The sequence below is a fragment of the Talpa occidentalis genome, unplaced genomic scaffold (genome assembly GCF_014898055.3).
Source record: "Talpa occidentalis isolate TD23 unplaced genomic scaffold, MPIMG_talOcc4v2.1, whole genome shotgun sequence".
NCBI classification, from domain to species: Eukaryota; Metazoa; Chordata; class Mammalia; order Eulipotyphla; family Talpidae; genus Talpa; species Talpa occidentalis.
In genome coordinates, this window is record NW_026555331.1 from 32803953 (window position 1) to 32822575 (window position 18623).

Genomic DNA, 18623 nt, shown 5'->3' on the forward strand with positions numbered 1-18623 from the left:
ATTTCCCAGCAGATGTCAGTGGAAAAACCTGAGAAAAGAGCTACAGTGCAGCAGCCGTGACACAGTCCCAAGACCAGGCTAGATATTACCTGGAGCCCTTAGCCAGTTCTGGCACCAAAAAGGACCTCTGTCAAGTTAGCACATTTGAGAGCAGCAATTTTCATCCATGCCCTCCCCAACACTGCCCCCTCTCCCCACCAACCTATTACCAAACCAGAATAAGAACAATGAAAGTCAGGTTTGCCCCCAGTAGATCCTCCTGCTGGTAATGTTCTATTTCTTAAGCAGAATGGTGGTTTCAGAGGTGTTCATTTTATTATGCTTTAATTTATGTACATGTTACATATATTCATTTTGAATGTCTGATACAATAAAGGAAAACACAATATACAAATAAGAATGCCATTATCATGGGGATGACCTTGAATCTACTTATATTTCTCTTCATATTAGTCAACTTATAAACCTCAATTATATAACTATTATTAGTTAGCAAACATCTTATAATGTACTTTATAGGCTGGCTTGATGCTAGGATTAGAAATCATTGTTCTGTTAAAGTATTTGAAAAAGAATAGTAGTAGCGCCTTTTAGTTTTTAAAAGATCACTTTATACACAGGGTAATTCTACTAAAATCCGTTATCATCTAGACTCTTGTGTGTGTGGGGGGAAGTTTCCTTTAGCCCATCTCTAGAATTTAAAGCAGTAACTGAGTGACAGAAATTTCTTCCAGAATCTATATTACATGTAAATTGGATAATCTGTAAATTGGAACATTATTATCTGTTACTTTGAGCAGCATTCAAGTGATTTCAAAATTTCTGGTCATCTAGAAAAGCTAAAACCCGACCTTAGAAATGATGCTTGGGTACTATTTATACAGCGTATGTCAACCCTGTGACAGACTTTTATCTGTGCCTGATATCCAATTCGTCACTGCTTCCTCAGTAGTAAATCCTGAAATGTTAATTTGGCTCATGAGAGCCTACAGTAAAGACTTATTTCCTTCCCATCCCCTCTTGTGGTTAGTAGGATCAAATGATTTGAGTTTGGGTTGGTAAGCCTAAGTGTGTGAATAACTTGTATTAAAGGAAGGGGGTATGCCTTTTTCCAGCTGGTAGAAATGCTGATATGAAGCTTCTAGATGGAGCAAACTTCGGTAACCATGTGAAAGCCACAGGTTCAGAACGGGGAGGTGCAATATAGTAGGAACCTGGACCCCACACTCTGCAGCAAGTGGCATAGTAACCCTGGACTCTCTTCCCAGGCTTTTACATGCAAGAGAAATAAACTCTCTTGTTTAAGTCAGTTTGGGACACAGCTCAAGTATTATATACAAACGCATTAGTGCCAAACTTGAATCTAATTTTCTTAATTTAAAAAGTTGACACAAATCATAATATTGCACGTGGTGGCAGTTACATCTATTGCTAAGATGTCTCCCACAGAGAACACTGTGTGTCACAAACAGGGATATTGTAAGAATGCTTAAATAACTGATTCTCCCAGTGCTAAAGCCTACACGTGGACCTATGGATTCAGAAAAACAACAAGAACACAAAGAATTGCCTTTAGGACTACCTTAGAATACACAATGACTGAGAAGTCCCTTCCCACAAGAGAACTATAAAGAGCAATTTAACAAAACAAAAATTTTTTTTTTTTATTTACAATACTCAATGCATTTTACAAATAACATATTTGCATTCCCTAAGTCTTTTGGAAAGTAATTCCAGTTTGTGCAATGAGTTTACAGGTAAGTCTTAAGATATCTATCAGACATCTTAAACCTAAATTCTAAATTTCAAAAGATAGTTCACACTATAATAGAGGACTGATTTTAATTAAGAAAAACTAAACTCTGTAGTTAAATATTGCTCTTAAATATCTTTTACCCAAGTACAAACCAAATTAGTCTATGAAATAATACTGTTAGATTTGGATGAGTCATTTCCACCCTCCCCAATAAAATGCATGCACAAAGTAAACAATAGTAAATTACATTAATGACATTTTAATTCAATGCCTTTTTTTGGACTCTCTCAACTATTTATTATTCTGTTTAATCCAGGATATAGATAAGTAGGATTCCAGTCTGGGAAATCCTAAACTACTACTCTTTGCTCCGGAAGACAGGAGGATTTTCATTAGGTATATGGAGACAGGTCAGGATTAGAGTTTTGAACAGTTTCTCTAGTGGCCTTGTTTGCTAATCAGAACAAGGTTCCCCTCCAGACTTGGTGAAGGCTAAAGGGATCAATTATCTCCCTAGGTTGAGCACAATTTACTCCAAACCTCCCAGAATCATTACTTTGATTTTAGTGCACTCTGAATTGGTGATGGAAGCAGTCCATCTGTTCAGATGCCAGAAAATGCTTTAAGGTGACATAAAGGTCTTCTGGAACAGGTAAAGAACAATGAATGCACTGATTTTATCACTCACAGCTGCCATCTCTTAAAACAAAATCCATGTCCTAGCTCTTGAGGCAGAGAGAAGGGACTAAGGTATCTCCATGCTGGATCCACCCCAACTAAGCAACACTCTTCTCAATCTTCAACTACATCTCTCTTTGATAGGTGGTGTCTCTTATCACCTAGCAGAGGTGGCTGAATGGGAGATGCTAAGCTGGAGAAATAAAGTCCAACATTTGACATAGCCAACACAATTCTAAGATAAAGAAATGGTGAGGTAGAGTTGAGAGAGTTCAATTATTTTTTGAGCACAGACCTTTTGGCACATTCTAAAATTACAGACTCCCTATCAAATTCTCCTTTATGATACCCTTACAAAGTGCTGGCAACTTAGAATGCTTGGGTCTATTTAGGAAATCACTATGAAAAGCTAACAAAAAAAAAAAAAATCATTTGAAGAAATCCGTTCCTGGCACTTCAGCTTATTTACCCCAATATTGAAGCAGATCAAAACAATGCTATCCATTTGCTGAATTTATTTAAACAAATCAATTTAGAAATATCATAGAATTAAACGAAACTTCTGACATGTAAACATACTGCCATGTTCCTGAAACAGATGTTAACACCTGATAATAATCACCTATTAGGAAAGCTGTCCATTAATAAGGCCAGTTTTCAGCAAAACCAAAACTATTTTGTTCCTTTAGCTTTCCTAGTCTCACAATGCAATACTATCAAACCACAAAGATAATAAAGATGACATTGGATGGATAGATCAGTACCATTGGTTACAGCTGTTAAACAGTTTCATTCTTGGCGCCACATAAAAACAAGTAAGCCAATCACATCAAATAAATCATGGCTTTTTTTTCACAATTCACTAAGTGATGTTAATTATGGTCCATGTCAAACACGTTTGGTAAAGGCTATTTACAGTGTACATGGCTGAGCATGCACTATTTATAGTTACAAAGATACCTGCCAGTTTATTACAATAGAATTACACAGTGCCTGAAAATGGTGGAACATCTCACACATCATTTAAATCAATACAGTTTCAAGCAGAAACGTTCCTTATTTGACCACAATTGCAATAATTACATGAAAATTCTTATAAAAACACGAATCCCCTTCAAGAAATTGATGCATATTCTACGCACTACAGGTTAAGGCAGTAAAAAAATGTATTCCTGATAACTGGAGGTCTTGACAATGTCAATTAAAGCTGTCTGACTCTAGTTTTTCACTCTCCATCATATACTCAAAATTCTGTCTGTATAACTAGTTTGTGAAAATTTCATTTTTAAAGTCAAAAAGTATTAGTAACGAAGAATAGTTGACACTGGAAAAAAGTAATTGCTACAGAAAAGAAAAATGTAAGTTGGATTTTGTCTGAGTTTTCAAATCATAAACAAGAGCATTATTTGTGAGTCTGAACCTTAAAAGTATAAAAACAAATCATAGTTTACCTTTCTCTTAATTTAAAATATACTGCACTTTGAACAATTCAAGTAATGTAAGACTATCAAAAATAATTTCATAAGCCATACTAGTGTCAACTGCATTTTCAATGTTTTGATTAAGAACGCTTTAAAAATTGTAAACTAAATCAGGACAGTTTAGCTCAACAAATGAAAATGACTTCTTATTTGCACTTGTGATTCCTTTAATACAAATTGCTACCAACAAATGTGTAAAAGATATGGCAGATTATGCATTTGATCAAAGCACTTTGATTTAAGCATAAAACAGATTCAAATGGTATAAGTTCAGTGCACAAGATCCAAGAAGCTGCCTACTAATCTGTAGGTAACTCTCTAGAGAATCATATTCCTTTATTCCACAGCTGCAGATGAGATAGGGCACAATCTGTTGTAAACAGGGTACTGTTGTAAAACCAGAATATTCTTAAATTAAGATCATTCTTGCTAAATGGAAAAGACTTTCCCATGTGTCTTCCAGCACTGTAGTATATTCTGATGACCTCTTAATTTCATAAATTAACTTTCCTTTGATTCCGTTTTTACGGTGGTTGTGTTCACAGTTTTGTTTTAAAAATTGGTTTAAATTTATATAAAACTCTGTACATGTTCACAAATTATTGCATAAACTGCATAATCTTCAAGACAGTGTTTGCAAACACATGTCCAATTCAGGGGGGGAAAAATTTCACGTTTCCCGTCTGGCTTTTTTCTTCTTTTTTATCTGTTTGGGAGATTCCCAGCTAGTATCAGGCTTGGCTAAAGGGAAAAAGAAAAAGAAAAAAAGCGAGAGAGAGAAACACATTAAGAAGTGAGCAAATACTGTTATGTCCCAAAAATCTAACAGGGTAGCAATAATAGAAACATTCCACTAATAAGTTCACAAATTTTATGTTTAAAATTTCAATTATAGCTACATGTCTTTAGGTTATACTAAGCCTTCCTCTTTTCCTTTCAATCCCAATGTGTCACTTGGTTTTAATCACCTGGATATTTCACCACTTTTCACCTAGAAAAAATATTTTGTATTACTCAGTCAAAGAGGTGGGAAAAGGCACAGAAAACGTTGAAGTCTCAAGAACATCTGCACAGGAGAATAGAGGATCTGACGGATAAGGGCAGGAACCAAGTCCTTTCTGAGTATGTGCTTGGCTCCTTCTCTTACCTGCAGTTATTTTAGTTTCTTGGTCCTCATACAACTGAGGTGCAGAAAGTGCTAAGGAACCTTTGCAAAGCAGGGAAGGGCTGTTCTATTTTACTCCATTAGAACTCTAAGTCTAATTATGTTAGATCTTCACACACGAACAATACAGAAACACAGGAAAGAAGGAAAGATGAGGTTCACTTACTCTGTGAAGGAGGCACACTATTTTGCTTAGTATTTGACTTGGATTTATCTGTTTCTTGTAATATCGGTGGCACTTGGGAAGAGCTCTTGTCAGAATCACTTTTTGATAAAACAACAGATGGCTCGGTAGAAACAGCAGGTGGAAGAGTCTTGATGGGCTATTTTGGAAAAAAACTTAGATTTTTATAAAAAATTTCAAATAAAACTAAATATCACAGTAACACCAAGAGGCTGTTTAGCAACCAAGAAAATACTAAGGTGGTTTCCAAACAGTATGTCAGCAGCACAACTCATGCATGCCCTCTAGTGACAAAGCCAAATAAATCTTCACCTACAATATCCACAAATACAAGTTGAGGAAAATCGATGAAAATGTTTACTGAATCTCAAAGAGGAATGAATTATTCCATTTTCTCATTAATTATATATATATATTTTATTGCAATAACAGCATGATTTTTTAAAAAAGATTTATTTATTTTTATACAAGAACCGGAGTACAGGCCAGATGCGCGGGAGGGTGAAAGGATTCACCGGAGACAGAGCAGGGAACAGAACAGGCAGACTGACGATATCCACTGCTGAGGGGAGCAGCAGGCAAGACAGGAGAGGTCTGCTTCACCATGTGGGATTCTCGCCAGCCGGCCGGGATCAAACCCGTGCTGAAGAGGCTGCGGACAGCTACAAAGAGCGGTGCTCAACCGCCTGCGCTACCAGGGAGGGCCAACAGCATGATTTTATATCTGATAGGGATTCAAAGTTTCTGTCTCACTTCCCATCGACTCTTAAACTCCTCAATCTTTTTCATGTGAAATACAAAAAGAAAATAGCTCATTTCTGAACTACCAGTAGGTGACACCCACTTGTCTACTTCTGAAGAGACAGGGATATCTCAAATAGCAGCAGCAATAGCTTCAGTTTCTTAGCCAAGGAAAAATATAGCCCCAGACAAAAGCAGGCTGTGGCTACATGTCCTGCCAATTAAAGCGACTGGTGAAAATGAGGTCCAAATCTCCAGGAGTTTATCTAATAGAGAAATTATAATGCTTAGGGTCTTGCTTCTTCCTCTCCAACCTGGGAGCAGAGAGAAGGTAAGCTGATTTGCTTCACAGAAGCCTAACTGTTGATGAATGGTCATGACCAGGTAATGATAGAAACTCCAATATTTGGAATGTCTTGAAGCTATAATAGGTGAGTAAATCATTTCGCCAAAAGCTGAAAAGCTTAACCATTATTCTGAATAGAGAAAACAAGGGTAAGTAATGTTTCTCTTGCCCCTTGTTCATCCAAGGCTCCCTGGGTTCCAGAGGACACAAGTGGAAAGGAAATGAGGTGGAAGCTATGTACACTCAGGTAACTTACTTGGATTCCTTCTTGCTATTGCAGGCATCTAAAGTTGTGTTTAATGCTGCTTAGTTCAGCTTCCTTAAATTCCTGTGTTTATTTCAGATTCAAAAGATTATTTATTTTTAATCTCCTTTCATTCTCTACTCTCTCAAATCACAGAGGGGCTCAAATATTCTTTATAAGATGGCTTCTAAAAATGACTTATGGGGGCCTCCCTGGTGGCATAGGGGTTAGTGTCAGAGCTGTTGCTGCCATGGCCTGAGTTCAATACCTGGCTAGGAAGCCAACCCACATATGGCAGATCTCTCCTGTTTCACTCACTGCTCCCCTCAGCAGTGTATTTCAGTAAATCTGCCTATTATACTCCTCCCTCTGTCTCTGATGAATCCTCTCACCTGCTGAGCCTCTGGCCTACATCCCACATCTTGTATGCATAAATATTTAAAAAATAAATAAATAAAAATGACTTATGAAGTGGAATCTCAAAATGTCCATGACCAAATTTTTGTAGTCCTATTATTAAACCTAAAACATGTAATGAGTTTTTATCCTTTTATCTCAAAATACTGTTAAGGAATTTAAAGCAACAAATCCAAAAAGGAAGTATGATTAAGCTTCTGTTTTAGGGCCTCCCTGGTGGCGCAGGGGTTATAGTCTCAGCGCTATCAAGCTATTGCCAGTCACTGTGGCATGAGTTCGATCCCTGGCCAGAGAGCTAAACCACATGGCTCAGCAGACTTCTCCTGTCTTGCTCACTGTTCCCCTCAGCAGTGTATTTCAGTAGATCTGCCTGTTCTGCTCCCTACTCTGTCCCTGGTGATTCCTCTCACTCCCTGCACCTCTGGCCTATACTCCAGTTCTTGTATGCATAAATAAATAAAACTAAAATAAATCTTTAAAAATTGTTTTGTTAAATATGTAATCTTCGCAAAATCAGAAATGTTCTTTGATTTGTTCTATGATGTATCTCCAGAAGCTCAAGTAGTGTGTGGTATTATGTAATACGTTCTCAATACATTTCTTTGTATGAGTATAAATAATACATGGAACTCTAATAAGACTTAAGGTATTTCAATATGATGTAATTTACCTCATTAGAAATCAGATTTTAAAGAGCTATGGTTTTTGTGTTACAGTCAAGACCTTCTGTAAAATGATACTCCCTGACAAAGTGAAAAATATTAAGAGAAGGCACAAAGTTCAAGACCATGTCACCAAATTTTAAAAAAATTGTATTTTGAGAGGTTGAACTAAAGTCACATGTGCACGCTTTGGGAAAAATGCAAGCAGTCCCATTTTCTCTAGGCTATTTATCGCTTCCATGCCTAGATTCTTTACAGAATGCAATACAGTCTAGGGGCTCTGGTTTTGCCACTGACAGTTGTATCACTTGGGACATATTATTAAATATCTCTAACGTCACTTTTATAATGGATCCTACCTTTCTCAGGGGGTTGTTGTGAGGAATAAATTAGTGTATTTCAAGTGCTTATCATGGTACTTCAATAGAATATTAGTTATGATAATTCTAAGTCATTAAAATGTTATTCTTTAAATATAAAAAAATTACCTGGCTATTTTTGACAAGTGCTTCAGCTGGATCACTAGTGCTTATGGTCTTCAAAGAAAAAGCTTTTTCCTGTTTTGGACGGACTTTAGAGGTATTCACTGGAAGCTCTTCCTTAATCTCTTTTTCTAATTCTTCTGTGTCCTATAAAGAAAAGTAATCTATTAGATGATAGTCATCATTCATTTTTACTAATGAAAATTTATTTGGTTTGTTATAATAACACCCAGCAGATATTTTAAGAGGTTAATTTCATTTTAGAAACTGTCCAAGTAACTTAAAAGAGCATATAAAACAATTATTTAGAGTTGTAATACATAGGTAGGTTTGAAACATATTCATCATCCCTTGTTTCCTCAGGGATTTAAATCAACTGTGAATTAAGAAATGATAAAGTTAACTCTCAAAATGAAAACTATTCAACTTATTAAATCAACTCAAATGGAATAAGCAAGTATTTTTCCTTTTAAATAATTACACAGTGAATTAGTTGATAAATGAGCTAAGACTAGAAATAGCACCACATATGACATTTTCAGGAAATAGAATGTTTATACATTTGTGCATTTTCTAGATAAATTAAGCTTACATAGTAGAAAGGACAGAGATAGGAATTTTAATCTTGGTTATGCCACAGCCCAGCTGTAAAATCCTAGGGACAAATCATTTAGTTTCTGTGAACCTTACTTTTCTCAACTATAAAATAAATTTTGCCCGGATAATCCCCCATAAGGTCCTATCTAAACTTCAGCATTTCCATTTCTGGGCCTTCAAACTTTTAAAAAGTTTCAGCAAAATAATCTTAAAGCATATTAAATGTGACATAAGTGTGAACTATAATACACTAAACAGGACATCAGTGTGAGCTGCACTGTTCTTAAGTAAACACAAACATATAAATGGTTGTTCTTTTTAACAAAGGCCAAGATAATCTTGAAAGTATCCTTTCAATAATATTTATAAAACTTGTTTAATATGAGTTAGACAGTAATTCAAAATTTTGTTGTGGATTTAATTTGAGCAAGTAGCTTTGACAGAATGCATGTAAGATTTGTAATCTATACAAAGTTAATGAGAAGACATCAATTTATTTTCATTTTAAGTTGAACACTAACAGTGAAGAAAATCACCAACCACATAACATACCTAAAAAGAATTTTACTACTCTGATGATGTGTGGTTTGTGACACATTTGAAGAGGTTTGTGAAACAGTACTCCTAAAATTTATACAATGCTATCAACCAATGTTACCTCAATAAAACAAAACAAAACACTTTACTGGTAAGAGAACAAATTCTAAAATTAGCAATTTATTGATAGAATACCATGTGCTATATGCTTGCAGAACCTCTCATAATGAGTACCTCATTTAATTCTCAAAGCAACTTATGCAGTTGAGTAATTTGTACAAAGTAAAACAATTAAAACAAAAAACTGGCAAATGACAGAACTAAAATGTGAATCCAGATTTGACTCTAAAGTATGTAACTTATTCACTATATTTGAAAAAAAAAATTTTTTTAGAAGAAGTATCAGAGTACCAAAGAACTTTCACATTTTAATGACCTTTGGCAAGTTTAAGGTGAAATGTATAGAATATATCCAATCTATCAAATTTCTTTGAAAAGAAACTCACCTAATCCACAAGCCTGAAAAGCAGTATTAGTAAAGGCTATAACTGAAGTCACAGAAATCTAGGAAATGTTTGGCTAAATGGATTTCAGGTAATATCACTAACAAAGGGTAGCTGTCGATAACATTTCTCATCAGCTACCTCAGTTAAGCACACCTATTGTGGAGTTTCAGGTTTTTATATGTAGTGTAGTCATGTTAGCCTTAATGCTCATGGGAGAAAAAACTAATATTAGTAATGGATTTGTATAATTTATGAAGGATTGTGCTTCATAACACATTATTTCCTAAGAAGTCCTTCAGAAACTTTTCCAAATAGAATAAATAGGAGAATTACTATGTAGATTATTCCTCTAGGAATTCTGGCTATCTCCTATATTGAAAGGAATGAAAACAATTACTTATTCACATGCCTGAAAGTAAAAAATGAGATTTCTGTACATTATAATGTAATGAAGATAGTGCTTTCAAAATAAATTTGTGTGTTTATGATAACTTTATGTATTTGAAATTAAAATCTTTGTTTTCATCTATATAGTAATCTAAAAAAATTTTTCACAGATAGGGAAGATCAAAGAAACAAAAAGAAAATACAGGACTGAAACAAATGGAAAGTTTGTTAGAAACCAAAACAGCAGGAAAGGATACTAAATGGAATAGCTAGCACATTCAGAGTTCAACGAAATACTCCAAATACACACGGTTTTCCTAATTGTGCTAAATTTGTTATGTGAAGGGAATTTTTGTATGTACAAAATAGTGTATCTCCTTTTCCATTTCACCATAATATAACCCAAAATGCATCTAGTTTGGAATTTTACTTATTTTGGAATTTATACCTTTGATATGATTTTTTTAACAGCAATGCAACTTTTATCAGACTATGATATATAAAATCCTGACAAGTGACTTTTCAAATGCTTTCTTTTCTCTTTTCATATTTTTAGAATCTGCAGCAGAGGTTTTTTCACTTTAGCAATATGGGCTCAATGAATGTTTGCTGTTTTGATTGTCTACCTGTGCAGGAGAACTATCTTCACCTTGCTTCTTCTTTTTCTTTTTCTTCTTTTTAGATTTCCCAGTTGGAAGAGCTCCCTCTGCCTTTTCTTTATCATCATCTGAAACCTGACATTAAGAGCAACAGTATGAAAGTGAACCAACTGGCTAAATTTTCATTATTCAGAAAATGAAATAATTTCATTCAAACAATTCAGCATTATCTCCTGAATTCTAAATAATTAGTAATAAGTAATCATACTGATTCAAAACTAGGTAACTATGTATTTAAAAATAAACAAAGCAAACAGAATTTCATTCTCACATTGTGATAGGCCACTTTTTCTTAAATCTTTCATTATTCACTACAAGATCAATTAAAAAGCTATGTAAATCCTGGTGTTTTAAAAACTCCGTGGGGCTAGAGGCAACTTCTATTTCAGAGTAAAAAGGAACCAACTAATTAATGACACACACAACAATCTGGATAAATTTCTAGATTTATAAGGAGTGAAAAAAAAGTACCAAAATGTCATATACTATATATAATTTTATTTATGGAACATTCTTGAAATGACAAAATTCTAGATGGAAAACATTACTGGTTGCCGAGTGCACAAAGAGGGCAGAGATGGGAGGAAAGAAAAGTGTGGCTATAAAAAAGGGCACCATGAAGGATTCTTGCAGTGACAGAAATATACAAGTGCATATGACTATAATTATCTCAAAATAAAAAGCTTAATTAAAAAAATTTGAATTTGAGAAGCAATGTCATTGAAATATTCAGCATGACAAAAATTCACTGTGACTTGAGATTGATAAATTAGTATATTTGCAATATTTCTTCATACATATACCATACAGTTGAATTTCCTACAGAAAAGTGTTATTTGCTTGTTCCTATACTCTCTTTATAGGAAGAAATGATATGTGAAACTGTTATTTCTTTGCTCAGCACCATAGTCATTAGAATAAGACTAGGTGCCTCATGAACCACCAAATAGTTTATAGAAATTATAAGCAGAGAGAAAAACAAAATAAAATCAAACTCTGCACACAGTGAGCCAAGAGATTTTCAGTCCAAGTTGGCTGCCAGTTATGGAGAAACTTCCACAGAAGTTTTCACCATAGGTTTGTAATGATTAAAATACCATATGAATTTACAGATGTAGTCTATGAAGGGATATTCGGGTCACAAGTTTGCTTCTCAGTCCGTTATAACCAAGCCATAAGAACACTATTTTTGTTCATGGGGAAAATGTTGAAAACAACTCTATAGCAACCTGAACTCAAATAAAAGTCACTGTTTTGACAATTTTAGATACTTTAATGTAAAAGACATTTCCAACCAACTTAAAATTCCTTTACATCCCCGTCTACCCCATACCAACGGACACTACCTCCTTATGGGTAACCACTATCATAAACTTCTTTTTGCATCCAGTTAATCAATTTTTTCTATAAATTTCTGTGACTCCACACACATTTACATAAATGGGATACTGTATTTTTCTGTACCTTGCCCATCATCAGTCAGCACGTGCTTGAAATTCTATTCATACTGATATTAATGTAGTTTTTTCTTACTGATTTTTAACAACATGTCATTGTACAAATGTATCACATTTTGTTTTCATTCCCCAATTGATGGGCATTTTGATGGTACCTTGTTTTTGCTTAGAAATATAAAAGATGGTCTCTGAATGTACTCAGAAAAAGAACTGCTGTCATAACTTTACTCCATCCACTGGTTCTGTTTAATTCTGATGACTAGGCATAGGGAAGTTCCACAGAAGATATTTTTGGTTATACCTTCACTAAATATTCAACCAATATTAGGATTAATTCCTTTGTAATAAAGCCTTATATCAGGAAGCTCATTTAAAAAAAGACTTTTTTGAGCAGTTTTAGGTTCACAACAAAACTGAGCAGAAGTATAGCAATTTCGCACACACTCCCACCCCCACATGCATAGCCTCCTCATTATCAATCTCCATTTTTCAAAGCCATCAACTTAGTTTGTTATCTCTTAGCCTAATTCATGTAATGATCTCTTAGACTCATATCCAAAATAGTACAAGTTAGCCTCAAAACCTAGTCTTCTAGTCTATTATGCAGCCTTATTTTTCCTAACCCTAGCAATGATTAGGTTATCCCTAGTTTAAAAGTTGTCAACAGATTCTCATTACTTACTGATTTCCATAAAAATATGACATATATTATTCCTTTCATTTATTTATTCATTTACTAAAAGTCAAGCATGTTACTAGAGCTGAAAGAAATAAAAACTTCATGGTCCCTTTCTTAAAGAAATGCAGCCTAGAGGGGAAGACAGACATGTAAACAACTGATCTATCACCAGCTGATTCTCCATATATATACTAATAAGGTCTCTGCCAAATGTGTTACCTATTTTCTTGCCCCCGTGCTGTTTTCATGATGTTCTCAGTCTTGCTATTGACATGAAACTTTTCTTAATCTTTCATTGGGAACCAATCTAGTCTTCTCTAAATACACTTTAAGTTTTAGTAAGCTAGTATAACAATATAACAATTAGGATTTCAGGACAGAACCATGCTGTTTTACTGATACAAAGAAGGCACGCAGTGCATGATGATTGAAGCAATTATAATAATAATGCCTTTACAAAGCAATTCTACCACTGGATATTTATAAGTAAAATGTAACCTCTAATAACAATTCTAACATAGTTGAGCGCACAGACAAATCAATACATCCACCAATCCCTTTACTCACTTTTTGATCATTAGGAACTGATTCCTGGGACTTTAGAAGTGAAGCTCTTTCTTCATCTACCCAATTACCCCACTCTTCTTCTGGTGCATTCCAATCAGAGCTGGGATCAGCAGAAGACAGACCATCTAAAAGTTAACAGTCTGAATTAGGCATCTATCATTTCTGTCATAAACTAAAATGTAAAAACTAAAATTCTTCACGATGAACTAAGTTTAAGATTAAACTATTGTTCTTCTTTCTCCCAAGTACATTTTAAAAGCTAGGAAAAAAATCAGTGACATGATAGTAAAAACCTCTATTCAACATCTACTAGGCACATCATATGGCTAATAAAATGGAATTTCTAAGAAACTCCATAAGACTTATGAATTACTCATTTAATTCTACACTTCCTACTTCTTTTGTTATCAGTTTCTTGAGTTTGTTCTCTTTTCAATGTCCAACTCTAATTTAGTCTAAAGCCTGGTTGTATTTCACCCCATGATTATTACAACTTTTGTGGAATTGATTTATTCTGTAGGGAATAGAATCAATTTTTAATATACTCCCTATAATATAAAATGAAATTTTATACTATACTTCTTCCTCTTTAGCTTTAATATTAGGTTCTTCTTTAAATTCATCAAGTCATGACAATATCTAACTTCTTTTTCACCTCTTCTTTTAAAACATAACTTATACTTTCTTAGATGTTTTAGATTATTCAATGCTTCTTTTATCTAATGATTTCAAAATTTTTGAGTCAGGGCAAAAAGCATCCTATTCTCAAGAATAAATTTTAACGTCAGATTTCCAAATGTCTTTCTTTCAATATAAGAGGCACTGCATCTTACCTCCTTTGGGGAGCTATCACTGCTTTATTTTAAAAGGAAAAAACATTCTTTGGCTTTATCCTAGGGTTTAATAAGTAACTCTCAAAGTTAATTTTTCCCTCCTCTCCCCCAGACATCATATATTATTACCATATGCATGCCTGTAATGTCTAATATAACTAGGTTTCAGTTATACTGGTTTAAGATGATAACACTGAGTTTCATTTTGAAATCGTAAAACAAATCATACTAATAAACCATTTACTAAAAATCCAACCTTTCCCCACTAATGTCAAATGCTATTTTTATCAAAATACAAGTGTCAATTATCTAACTGTAATACATTTTAGTATTTAGAGTGAGAAATCTGCCTTGTATTACTCTTGTTTTGTTTGCTATTCTTGTTTTTCCAGGTAAACTCTTAGACTTTTGCTTAAAGGAAAAGTATTATGATATATCCCCATAAAGATTTTAAAACCTGTATTTTGAAATAATATATAATATGGGGGGAAAAAACTACAGGAAAAAAAATCATGAACAAAATTGTCTGCATGATATGACTTTAAATTTACGAGGAACAAAACATCAAAAATTGATATATCTTAATAGTGGAATAATAGGGATTTAATCTATTACCCTTGTTAGCATTTATTATGTATACCAGAACTTGAGCTAGGAAAGAATCAGAAATATAAAAATGAGTATGATATAATCCCTCTTCACATAGTTTGTCTATTCTGGGATGGAGACAGGTAAGTACAATAGCTAATTAAGTGCACAGTGACAGACTGTGTCACAGGGGATGTGGAAAGGTTAGAAAGGCTAAATCAGTAGAGGATGGGGAAAGGTTGAAAACATAAGCAATAATTTATAATCTAGTGCAGGAAAAATACGGAACAACCAATAACAAGTCTGAAAAATGTTACAAAAGAGGAAATTCCTTGGGCCTGCAGCCTCTGCAGCGCCAGTTCGATCCCTGGCCACTGGGTGAGGGTCCCACATGGCGCGCAGACCTCTCCTGCCGCCCACTGCGCCCCTCAGCAGTGTACTGCGTCAGTCTGCCTGTTCTGTTCCCCTGACTCTGGTGAATTCTCTCACCCTCCCGCACTCTGACTATACCCAGTGCTTGTATAAATAAATAAATCTTAAAAAAAAAAAAAAAGAGGAAGTTCCTGCCTACATTTCCAAAATTTCATTAGCACAAGGAGGTATCTAGAGCCAGTATTATATGCACAGTATAAACACAGAAGTTAAGAGCCTGGGCCTTAGATTCAGTCAAACAGATCTACATCAGAATATTGTTCTACTTAATAACTGAAATTTTGGTAGTTCCTTAATCTAAATGAAGTATATACCAACTTCATGAGCTGCTGAGAGGACTATATGAAATTCACAGTAATGCACTATGTTTTCAATAAAAGGTTCCTATTGTTCTGAGGTATCATGCATGACATCAAACATTAGAAAGTCAGCTTAAATGGGCTATAGTAGAGGATTATTGGTGCCTTTGTAGTGGGTGTGCTGTGGTGTTGTAACCTAGATGTGAACTATACCCCTAAATCACATCCAGTGTTGTGAACCAATGTTAAAAAAAAAAAAAAGGATTCTATCGCCACCATTCATGGGTTTGATAGAAAATAGTAAATGTCAAATTTTTAAGAAAAGAGACTGTGAGGTCTTAGCTTTTTCACACTTGTTCCAATTCTCTTCACTTTCAAATGATACCCTTTTCCTTTGAAGTGGTTTTAAGTGTCAACAGTGTTGAGATCTCAACTTTTACATTTCATTAGTATGTAAATGAAAGCCAGTGAACGCCAGCGAACTTGGTTGGAAAATGGTTCTTAAAAGCAAATCAGGCTCCTTCACTATTACTAGAAATTGGACTTGTATTTTATTTTTTTTATTTTTAAAGATTTATTTATAAAAGAACCGGGGTACAGGCCAGATGTGTGGGATGGTGAGAGGATTCACCAGAGACAGAGCAGGGAACAGAACAGGCAGACTGACTGAAATACACTGCTGAGGGGAGCAGCAGGGGTCGGCAGGGATCGAACCAGCACTGCAGAGGCTGAGGACAGCTTCACAGTGTGGCTGCGCCACCAGGGAGGCCCTGAACTTGCATTTTAAAGGAAAATAAAAAGAAATTGAGACTACTGAAAACTTTGGATGTCTATAGAGGATTTCAGTATTATTATTACTGATATTGCAGTGTTGGAACTTTTGGAAATTACTTACTCTGCCCATTATTATTTTTTATTTTAGTACTTCTCTTAACTCTCTTCTCCATTGTCAATAAGTCATCTAAATCCAAAGGTGAAAAAAGCCAGTTTATAAGCTTTCAAGATATGTTATTAAGAATTTATTTCTCACAATCCTGATAAATCTCTCAATAACATAAACTTGGGAGGTCTTAATGTAGAAATCATTTTTACAAGCATAAAGTAATCTATATATCTGGAATCAATTGCTCATCTTACACCAAATATTCATTAACAATGGCATTAAGAGATTTAAATGCCAAAGGAGTTATTGGTTTTGCCGAGACCTTACAAATAAACACCTAGATTTGGAACACTGTGGTCTACCAGCCAGGTTTCTAAGACCTCTAGACAGAAGAGATTATGTAAAAGTTTAGGCAACACATAAAAATTATTTTAGACTCGTTTACCAAATATATAAAAATATAAAAACTATTTTCTTAATAGAAATGGTGAAAAAGGGATGGATAAAGACCTAGTAAGGCATACAGTAAAAGCATTCTTAAAAATGTTCAGAGAGTCACAAAGTTTGAGTACAACTGTAGTCTGTTGTTTAACTTCTACATGAAAATTGGCAGAAGCACAAATCCTTATTGGCTTTTTGAAGCCCAATGATGATTTTTCCAGGTTTATTGATTTCAAGTTTGTTTTTTAAAATAACTGTGATCAAATAAAAATAATTTAAAAGCAGCACGCCGATCATCTCTACATAAAGACTATTGGGAGACTTCTCAATGCATAATTCTTAAGATTCATCGGCTGAATGTGGGAATAAACTTCTCAGATGTAGTTTCTTTTAAAATTATGCACAGCATATAATTCTCTCTATAATTAGAATAATTTCTCAAAACTCTACCATTAGTCTGTCAATGTCTTTTCAAAGAGTCATCAGCTTCTTTATCAAAATGATAAGGATTTTATCATCCATTTAATTTGCCGTGGAATTTTTTAGGTTTATGTATCACATTGCTAGTCTCTATCTTACTTCAGTAGGAAAATGGTTGTCAGCTGTTTCTTGTCAGAACTTAATTCAGCATTAACTTTAATAAAACAAAAACAAATTAGAAAGACATTCTTCAGTGTTTAAATACACAACACTAACTAACCTTGCTGAGTAAAAAGAAAATCAACAATAGCACCATAGCACTTACTGAATTATTTACTATGTACCAAGTGTTTTGTATCATTTAACTCTCTCAACAGTTCTGTGTGAGAACGACTATTATTTTTACAGAAGTAAAAGTGAGGTGTAAATTATCATATACACTCCCTAAGAGCAAAGGCAAGGAAGGTAAGATTCAAACCCAGGCAGTCTGTCCTCAAAAGATCATGCTCTCAGCCCTTCACTGTGATGCAGCTAACTCATTCACTCTGGAGTGCCAACAAAAACAAAGTTCTATTCAACATCTGAATTTTTACAGGGGTTATGATGATATTATTCTTTTATGGTCAAGATTAAACTGAAAGATTAAATTTCTGCCTTTGAAAAAATGTTATCTTATTTTCAGCATCATAATCTTATATCCAAGTGCTTGGGTAAATTCAATGCCTTTTTGTCAAATAATAATGCCTATGTCTCAAATAAGAGGGTCAGTATAGTAGTCATATTTCACAGTAAGTGTAAAGCAAAAACATATTTTGTGAATCAGTAATCTCAAATACTGAATCGTATACTCTATATTTTTACAATTAACTATCAAAGTTAGCTACATTAAACATAACACAAAAAATAAAATTCACAGAGAAAATGAAGTCAAAAGAAACTTTAGACTTGAAAGACTAGCAATGCAGCATTAACAAACTTGAGGAAGACAGTGTTCCTGATGCATATTACTTTAAGTACAGAGTCCTGTGGATATACTGATTTTCAATCTTTATTTTGGCCACAAATTGTGTTTTTCATATTATAATCACTCCTATTATTCTATAATCACTCAATTTTATTCTTCACACAGATAATCTATCTTCTCAACAGGTAAGATTATTTCTTTCTAAAAATTACTTTCAC

At 34.2% G+C, this 18623-nt stretch overlaps 1 protein-coding gene across 9 annotated transcripts in view; it reads right to left on the reverse strand.

Annotated features, from left to right (window-relative positions):
- Positions 1 to 2938: 2938 nt before the first annotated feature.
- MTDH (metadherin) overlaps positions 2939 to 18623 on the reverse strand; it is a 54792-nt gene continuing 39107 nt past the window's right edge. For all 9 annotated transcript variants that reach the window (XM_037503693.2, XM_037503676.2, XM_054692093.1 and 6 more), the window contains 5 exons: positions 13546 to 13670; positions 10810 to 10917; positions 8163 to 8303; positions 5247 to 5403; positions 2939 to 4656 (listed from right to left, as the gene is read on the reverse strand). In XM_037503693.2, the coding sequence (XP_037359590.1) occupies positions 4586 to 4656; positions 5247 to 5403; positions 8163 to 8303; positions 10810 to 10917; positions 13546 to 13670 (602 nt within the window). In that variant the 3' untranslated portion in view covers positions 2939 to 4585. The remainder of the gene's footprint in view (positions 4657 to 5246; positions 5404 to 8162; positions 8304 to 10809; positions 10918 to 13545; positions 13671 to 18623) is intronic.